Source organism: Rhodamnia argentea, chromosome 8 (assembly GCF_020921035.1).
Source record: "Rhodamnia argentea isolate NSW1041297 chromosome 8, ASM2092103v1, whole genome shotgun sequence".
Lineage (NCBI taxonomy): Eukaryota > Viridiplantae > Streptophyta > Magnoliopsida > Myrtales > Myrtaceae > Rhodamnia > Rhodamnia argentea.
In genome coordinates, this window is record NC_063157.1 from 17,729,222 (window position 1) to 17,738,838 (window position 9,617).

The 9,617-nt window shown below is 40.2% G+C and overlaps 1 protein-coding gene across 1 annotated transcript; it reads right to left on the reverse strand.

Moving 5' to 3' along the window:
- Positions 1–7,050: 7,050 nt before the first annotated feature.
- Positions 7,051–8,384, reverse strand: LOC115727463 (zinc finger protein 10-like). The gene has a single exon (XM_030657682.2). The coding sequence runs from the start codon at positions 8,125–8,127 to the stop codon at positions 7,237–7,239; it is 891 nt and encodes a 296-aa protein (XP_030513542.1). The 5' UTR covers positions 8,128–8,384; the 3' UTR covers positions 7,051–7,236.
- Between the last annotated feature and the right edge of the window lie 1,233 nt (positions 8,385–9,617).

Consider the following 9,617-nt stretch of genomic DNA (forward strand, 5'->3'; position numbering starts at 1 on the left):
TACGGGCGGGTACGCTAGATTGAAAATAAATGTGAAGATCAAGGTTAAAAAGACAATCTGGGAAAGGAAATTCGTAGATGCTCATATCAGAACAAAAAAAAAAAAAAAAATCAAATAACAATGTAACATGAAAACTACGCATGCTCGTTAGTCTTCTCTACCAATGCATCAATTTAGGTACGAGTTGCGTGAGATTAGAGACATACTTAATGCCCCTGGCGCTATCTAATTCTTAGACTCTGGTTTATTGGATGAAGTACCCTATGCTCTCCTCAGATTTTCAACGTCGAATCGAAAAGCCAAAAATTGCAACCGTGCGTCCAGGCTGAGATATGTTGAACGGCGGTGGTCGGTTGCATTTTAATCAAATAGTGAACGATTGTGAGCGTATCGTGCGTCCTGTAGGGATGAGTTAGCAATTGATTTTGTTGTTCATGGCCTCAAAAAGATTGCCTTCTGTTTAAGCCCGTGCTTATACCTATGTTACTGTCCCATGAAAAGAACTTTCAGGTCTATCGCACTGTACCTTCCACAAAATTATTCGAACTCTAGATGAGAAAATCACAAGGCGAGTTGAGCATTTCTAATCCCAAAATTAATGGATGGGATAAAGATCCCAGTTAACGAGAGATGATTAGAAAGCTCTTTTTGATTGGATAATCGATTTGGCATAAAAGACAAGCTTAATGATTAAAAAGATAATCGAAAAGAATTGACTTTTTAAGGATAATTTTTTTCGATGGAAAGAAATTTACCATTCATTAGGTAAAATAATACTCGAGAGTACATAGCATATAAAAAAAAAAAGTATATACTATGTAGCTAAAAACACAATATCATCCCTTAAGAACATATATGTCGCCATAAACGTTAGATAGCCGATCACCGGATTCAGTGATGAGCACACATTAAGATCTCCCAAGTCATTTTTTAACGGCTTGCTGTGCGTATCTAGGTTCGACGTTCTGATTATCATTGCCGAGCAATATCACCAATACCAATTTGTTAAAAGTACCCAGATCTATATCTAGGATCTAAAACTACATCTAAATTAGGAGAGGAAAACGGCATAATCTTATGAACATGTTACTCGACTTTTGTCGACTAGACGAGTGACTGAACTGGTTTCCATGTTCAACTAAGATCAGTAGCAAAAATTTATCCTCATACAAAACCTCCCACCCAGCATTCTCTCTCTTTTTACTCCGGCACACTTCTTGATGGAGAGCTCTCTCTCTCCCTCCCTCCCTCTCACCCTCTCTTTCTGTCCCTCTACGGTCTACCTCTCCGTCTCCCAATGTTCAAAAAAAAAAATTTTTCAAGGATTCTCGAGGATGGCCGCACATAATGTTAGGTCACAGAGAGCCCTCGAATGGTGGCATTCCGTGACTTTGAACAAAATTTTAATCCCTCAAGAAAGTAAAATCGTCAATGTTCTCAAACTTTGGTTGGCTTGATATTCTTTGGCGGTCCAGCGATCTGTCTGGTTGGGTTTCTAATGGCTCATTTCACCCTAGTTTATATCCTGAACAGGTTTCTAATTGCTTAAAGATACATTGGGTGCACGAATCGGCATCAGTAAGCGACTGATGCTGAAGGTCCAATACTCTTTTCCAGGTAATTTTCTCCACATTAAAATATATTTAAATCTTCTTCGAACGTAACATGCGAACTTTCTTTGAAGAAATACGATTGTTTGGACGTGTTTTGCGAGGTTGTGCTCTCCGAAGCCCCGAGTGTGTTTAGCCCAGCGGCTTCAGAAAAACTGAGATGAAAACTCCAGGCAGCTTCATAAGTCCTGAGATGAACACTCCAGGCAACATCCAAAGTCCTGACATGAAAAGCGTCGGGTTGCTTCCGAATCCTGCCATGAGAAACTCCAGGTACTTTTGTTTTATCCATCATTACAATCGTGCGATGAGAAGCTTCGGGTACTTTTTTTCATCCATCACCGGAATCTTGCGATGAGAAACTCGTCTCCTATCCATCATTGAAATCCTGCGCGGAGGAGCCGTAAGTGCTTCAGGGGACATTGAAGTCCATGGTAAGCAATCCCATGTATGTTTCTATCCTTTTTAGCTTGCATTTACATCCTACAAAAATAAAAACAAAACATATATCATCCTCATCACTATATTTGTATTTGCATTTTTGCCGGGCTGTTGGACGAATATGTGTTATTTATATGTGAAAGATAGCTTTTCGTGCTTCTCGAAAAAAAATTGTCCAAAAAGTTCTAAACCTTCTGTACTTTTATTAATTTAATCCTAAACATTTCAAATTTGCCAATTGAGTTCTAAACATTTTTACGTTTTGCTAAGCGAGTCCATCTGGCCAATTTTGAGCGAAAATCAATTACTTGTACGTCGGCCGTCCCATGTGGTACAGCTGGCACTAATGTTGATAATTCTAAAAATTATTAATATTTTTCTAAAATATTATTAAAAATTATCACATCAAATTTGGTCATATCACATAAAAAGGTCGACGCCCAAGTCAGCGATTTCTTGACAAAATTAGTCATATGAACTCAATTGACAAAACGTAAAAATGTTTATGATTCAATTGGCAAAGTTAAAAAGCTTAGGACTGAATTGGAAAAAATGCAATAGGTTTAGGACTTTTCAAACAATTTTCTCAATATCTCGATTAGTAGACTTATCATTCATTTTGTATGAAAATTAGGGATCAAATTTGACCCCTACAAAACTATCGATATCGCATCTGCAATCTTTATTGTATTACTCTGCATTTAGGTAGTAGAGGTATTTAGGTTTAGGATTGCGATGATAGCGATTCCATATTATTCATAGGGGTAGATGATTCCTACTTAAGTAGGATATATTGAGTATCGGGGGAAATTATCAAAAAAGTCATAAACCTATCACAATTGCGTCAATTCGGTTCTAAAAAAAAAAAAAAATTGGCCAATTGGTCCGAAACCTTTTGATTTGTGCTAATTCGGTCCATTTGACAGCTCGGCGCTACAAAGACTTTTTTTAACAATATTTTAATAATTTTCGAGTTTATTATTATTTTAATTTATTTAATTTTTTTCTTAGGGCCGATAGGAGGTTGTCGGCCAATAGGCCAGGGCCTATGAGCCAACACCCTACGAACCCCCCATCGGCCTAAATTGTTATTCGGGAATAGAATAGAGAATTAAGAATTGACACATCATTAAACCCAAGGGAAAAAGGAATGAATGGCTTGCATTTGTTATATGTATACCTATCAAAATGGGTCATAGATTCATTTCTTAGTTGATATATGATGAATTGAATTATAGAATGTGTTAGTTGTATTCAATGAGTGGGTCATAAACGAGTTTAAATAGAGTATGATTAATGGGTCATAAATGAGTTTATACTCACCTCTATGACTCCCTCTTTCTTTTCTTTTGCTCTCACTAGATCTTGCGCTCGCTCAGTCCGCACTCTCACCTCGATTTGAGTATGGATTTTCCTAGACTTGATTAAATATAAACATGCTTTTAGAATATGAGTCGGGTTGGTTATTAATTACTGGATTTGTATTATAATGAATGAGTTAAAAAAGGGTTAAATGTGATTATTTGGATCGGACCATTTATGATTCGACCCAAACTCGATTCGACCTACTCATTTGATAGATTTAATCATGTGTGTAACGTTCAATGGATCAAATGCAAAAGATAATTAGTATAATCAGCCCCTTATGAAAAGGGTATACCCCAAATATGTTCTTCATTGGAAAGATTGATAATGCCCAAATGATCCAAAAGAAATTACTCATGGAATGGTCAATAAGAAGCTCGAGAATCAAATCAATGTCAGACCCACTTTTTGTTGTTTTCCTTGCAGAGTAGACTCAAACCACATAGAAAACAAACGAGTGATCCACCAAAAGCAGTATTTAAGTGCCAGTACAAACACAATCATCCAGTCATTAACAGAACAGAGCATCAGTGCCCGGTACTAGCCGCGGACAAAAGAAAAACAGAGGAAAGAGAACAACGTCAGTGGAAGCAGTACCTGAGAAGATTACGAGGTCAATGGCTGTCAACCGTTGGATTGGCCCAAACCAATGAGTATTAAGAATTGTAAACCTACTAGGCGAACAAGTTTCTCCTACTATAACCCTAATTTCTCATTGTGGTCGCAATCTGCTCCCAATGTATCGATACTTGCAAATTTTCCCCCCAATTTTTGGAATTCATTTGCAATATCCTCACGTTCACTCCACCGAACTCTCTTTAGAAATTTAGTGGTATACTCTAATTTGATTGGATTGTGCTAACTTGGATGGTAAATGACTTTGGTCAATTTGAGAGAAATAAGCATGTTCAATCTCTTACCCGGCACTTTGCTCCTACTTTTCCAAGAACATTTTTGCACCTTGAGTTTAGAGAAGCTAGACTTTAAAAATTAATGTCTTCAAATATCAGAGAGAGAGAGAGAGAGAGAGAGAGAGAGAGAGAGGGTGGTTTGCAAAATATAAGTGTTTTTTCTAATCTAATGGACAAAACGTATGAACCATAAAAGAAAATACCTGAAGAAAAGTTAAGGATGACCCTTAAGTTTTTGATTTGATTGTTATAATTTAGGCTCGACATGGTCGCTTGCACAAGCCTTCTCTATCAATGCATCAATTTAGATATGAGTTACGTGAGATTATACAAATCTAATGGCTATGATGCCATATAATTCTTAGACTCTGATTTATAAAACAATTTACCCAATGTTATAACCCCTGCTTTCCCTTCTCCCCCGGGAGATGAGTCAAACTCGGGCGTATATGTCTCTACAAATGTCCTAGAGTGATAGGGTTCAATACTTGACAGCACAATCGCAACACAAATAGATCGGACGAGTTTATGGCCCTTCTTAGGCACCGTGCCTATCTCTAACGTTGGATCGAGAAACTAAAAATTTAAGTCCAGGCTCAGACCCGTCAAAGGGTTGATAGTTCAACCCAATAAAGATCGTAAGGGCACCATGCCCCGTGAGAGCTACGGCTAGACCCAGATGCACGGAAAGGGCGAAGGACAGGCTGGGAATGTGCATTCATTCTCTCTTCTGGAAGGTGTGGGAACAGAGGAAAAGAGGCATATCATATGACCATGTGCACCTTAAAAACCTGTGTCAGACCAGACTGCAGAGCAACTTTTTAGCAGACCTTGCTGGCTGGTGGTGGGGCTGCTCCAAACGAGAGACACCCACGACACGCCCCTTCTCTCTCCACCAATACCGGACAAAATCCAACCGATCGTCCTTAACTTCTTACACAAACCAGGTTCTTCGTAGAAACCCCCTGTCTCTCTGCCTCAGTTTCCGTCTTTGTTCACCTGTTACATCTCTCCTCTGTCCCTGTCTGGGGTTCCACAGTTATTGCACAGTTGACATTGGAGTTGTTCATATTCTGTGAGTCTAAACTAAAGCTAGACTAGACGTTTTACGTTGTCCTGAAACAGAGTTTTCTACCCACGATGGACAAGACAAAAAACAAAAACTTTTAGTTGCCTACGTTATGTACACTCAAATCTGTTCGCACCTTTTACAAAAAAAATAAAATAAAAAATTAGCCTATGTATGCGAAATGCAGTGGGCTGGAAATTGGCATAACCCTTGGACACTTTTCTGTACTGAGGCACGTCTTCACATGCTGTGTCAATGAAGTTCACGAGCGTCTATAAGCCTACGCAGAAGGACTTAAATGTCGAGCAAGTGGGCTTCTCTCTGTCTCTCTCTCAGAACCCACACGTAGGAAACCAAGTCCCCGCGCCTCAAGAAACACGTCAAGAGCATCAAAAGCAATCTGAGCAAGGTTCACGTCCACGAATGGATAGAAGTTCCCTGGGGTAACATAAATTCCTTGCCATGCACAGCAATGTCTCGCTTTCGTTCCCTGCAACGCGAGCGTGACAGAGACACCCGTGAAGTCGAGACTTGGGTCGGTCGATGGTTTCCTCACACTTTCCTAATCAAGAAAAAAAACGTCGAAAAAACAAACGGCCCCACTTCGAGATCGCCGTGTATTCTGGAGGAACCGTCGGTATCACAAGGTCGTCCCTACAGAGTCTCTCTCTCTCTTTCTCTCTCTCTCTCTCTCTCTCTCTCTCTCTCTCTCCACACAGTGTAGAGCTTTCGAAATTAAATTCATTTAAATTCAGGGTATATATTGGTAGGGTTGTAGGTTGGTCTCCGAGAGGGTGTAATAACAGCTACATGGCAAGAGTAATTGCCAAAAAGGAAAATGAAGCAGAAGAAGAGGAAGAACAAACATGGGACCGTAAATAGTGGCAGCGATGTGCAATAATCAACGCCCTTCTCTTTGGCTGTCTAAATGAATGCGTACATAAATGCCTATGTATATAGTAACATTTGTATCTTGTCTTGAATACTTAGTCAAGTTGAGTTGATTCTCTAGAGTTGGTGGCTGGCTTGGAGTCGAGAGAGAAGAGACCATACATTTTTTGGAACTATTTGGGAGTTGGAACTTGATCTTGTCTTGGAAATCAAAGGACTGGGGGCCGTTCTCTTGACGCGTACTAATTTGACTCCGCGTGAAATTGAGCAAAAAGCCGCCGGATTTTGTTAACATGCGACAATAATTAACAAAGGTAAAAAGGGTATACCCGTTTTGGTGTGTTTATGTTCTAGCCATTAGTCTTGCATGGGCATCGGTATGACTTTATTCCATTCAAGTTCCTAGAGTCAAGTCCTTCTTTATGATCTCAAAATAACAAAATGGAAGTCACTGTGCAGACATTCTGATCGTCTCCATCTGTCTTATATGTTCCAAAGCACCTATGAAGAGCAATGCTCAATAGTTGCGTCAAGTAGGGTGCTGTGGAGACATGTCACAGGATTAATAATAACTAGTTAAGAGGGGTGTGGTTGGTCTTTTTCAATTATCATTGTCAGACCTATAGTTAGATTCATTGCCCTCGATCTCTCGATGAAACTTAGTTTCCCAGATACCGCATAAGGCAAACGTGCGTGCTAATATGCGCGCTATAGGGGAACCAAACTCGAGAAGTAGCGAGCACAAATTTACTTCTTGAGAGAATAATAGATCTTTCTTGGAATAATTAAATTGAGAAATCAATCAATACTCCAAAAGAAAGAGAGGCATTTGCCCAACAACTATTACTTTGACCACTTAAAACAAGAAAAAGAAAAGAAGACCTAGAAAATCAAAGCAATCAGTGAGAGAATTCTTCCTTCTGCCAGCTTTTTCTTAATCTGTATCAGTCTATTTCACCTTTGGAGGATCGCCAAGTCTGAGCTCAAGGTCCAAGTCCTCCATGGAGCTGATCTTGAGCCCAATTTGCACATCTGATTTCAGAGTATAGCCACCAGTAGATGAACACGGATCAAGAACAGTCAGCCAAGATGACTCCGTTGTTTTCGGCCTTTTGATATTGATCGCTTCATCGCTGTGAGAACCAGTCGCTGGTGGACGGCGGCCTAAGTTAGAACTCAACCCGACAGATAAATCAGTCACACCGGATGAACCATCTAAACACTCGTGCTTGTCCCCCCTTAAACTTTTTTGCACCTCGAGCCAATTTTTGTCTGATGAGCAGCGGACCTTCACAGTCGCCGGATTGAGTAAAGAGCCGTTCCCAAAAGGCTTTCGCCCTTCCTTGACAAAGACAGAATAATAAGGAGAGTAGGCCAACTCTTCAGTACGAGTTAGCTTTTTATCCGATGATGATAACCCTAAAACCCTAGATGAAAGGGACTGTGTGAAATAGTTGCTAGGCTTTGAATTGAGGTCATTTTCCTGATCCAAACATGAAACATCGGATTGGAGCTGATAGGGAAGAAGGGTACAAGGAAGACCCGCGTTTGAATTCTGGCTCGGGATTTCATCGCTTTGATTGCGGAGAGCTGACTGTTTGAGCCTCGCCCTATCTCTCCGGTGCACATTCATGTGGCCCCCTAAAGCTTGAGCAGACCTGAACTCCCTATTGCAGAAGCTGCACGAGTAAGACCTCGGTGGCCACACGCACCCGAAATCCTCTGCAAATGCCTTCTCCTCCCACGAGTCGCTGCCGACCGGCGCCATTACCTGCCCGTAGTGCGACTTCAGAAGTCGGTGAATCCCCGTCGTCGACATCGAATACTGGGATTGCTTCATCGATTGGCAGTCACGAAGAGCAGAAGAAGAGAAAAGACTATCAAAGAGAGCCGTGTAATTTCGGTGCAACAGTTTGGAGAAGAGTGAGCTAAATATAGAGATGATCAAGAAAGGAGAGGGAGTTTATTGTTTGCCAGAGATCATATTGAATGCCATGAAAGCAACTCTCTCTCTCTCTCCGGGGAAGAGAATCTGTTAAGAGAAAAGGCTCAGATGCAAAAGTCTTCTTACTAGCTTTGCGGTGTGAAATTGCTAGTTTGGCTTTTGCAGCGAAGCTATGTCTGTTGGATTCTTTTGGTCATTTTTGCTATACGGTCATTGTTATATGCATGATTTAGGCAAATTTGCCGTAAGGATGGGGTCCCATCCGGCGCAACTGTCATGCATTTGATCCCACATGCTCGAGGAACGAACCAACCAATGATCTTTTCTTATAGTATGTAATCATCGGATAACTGTCATCCTTGGAATTAATTCTAGTCTAATTATGTGTTTCCGTGGGTGATTAGTAGATGGGGGTTACTTGAAAGACTCAACTAACTGGTTTGAACTTGGGGGAAATTGCTAAATTATTATTTTAGGTGGGGGAAGTAGACCCCTTAGTCAAGATCTTGCACGGGACAATCGAGCACTTGAGTATTAGGTTGGATTCAACTCCTTAAATCTAGAATCTTGATATAGAATATGAAAGATAAACAGGTTTTTCAATCCCCCAGCCGAGCAAAAAAATTAAAATAAAGAACTTTAATTATTAGGGTCTTGTTCTGGGCAGAAAAATAATATTAGGGTTTCGTTCAAGTTATGAAGCATGGTTAATGCTGTAAATAAGGTTGTTAACCATCGTATATGGTTTAAATTATCGATATACATACACAATAATACCAAAATTGTAGCATAAAAAAGAATGATATAATGTACTTACTAGTGTTTGTGTGTGCAAAATCTTAAGGCCTAATTTTGGCAACCTACATATATATATTTTTTTGGTAAAGGCAACCTACATATATATATATATATATATATATATATATATATATATATGATAAGCCGGGATCCGCCAACTTACCAGCCACCCTTCGGGATGGGCGAAGGCGACTATACTTGGAGGGAGGCTGGCCCCGCAGCCCACCCGCAAGGGCCCACCACTTAAGTCCGCGGAACGAGTTGGGAGAGATTCGAACCCTTGACTGTAGCTTACGCCGGTGCCAAAGGGTTTGATTCTCACCAACAACGCCATACGCGTGGTGATACCTACATATATTTGATCGCTCCTAAAATCATAATTTGTTTTAGAGGCTTGTAATCGTATGCTCCCAAGTGTCAATGACTTATAATGGCACCGGAGAATAGTGCAAGACCTACACTTTTAACCGAACAAAATATTGGGTGAAATCTGAATAGAAATGCTGACTAAGGACTTATATTGGCACCGGAGAATAGTGCAAGACCTACACTTTTAACCGAACAAAATATAAGGACCAGACTTGAAA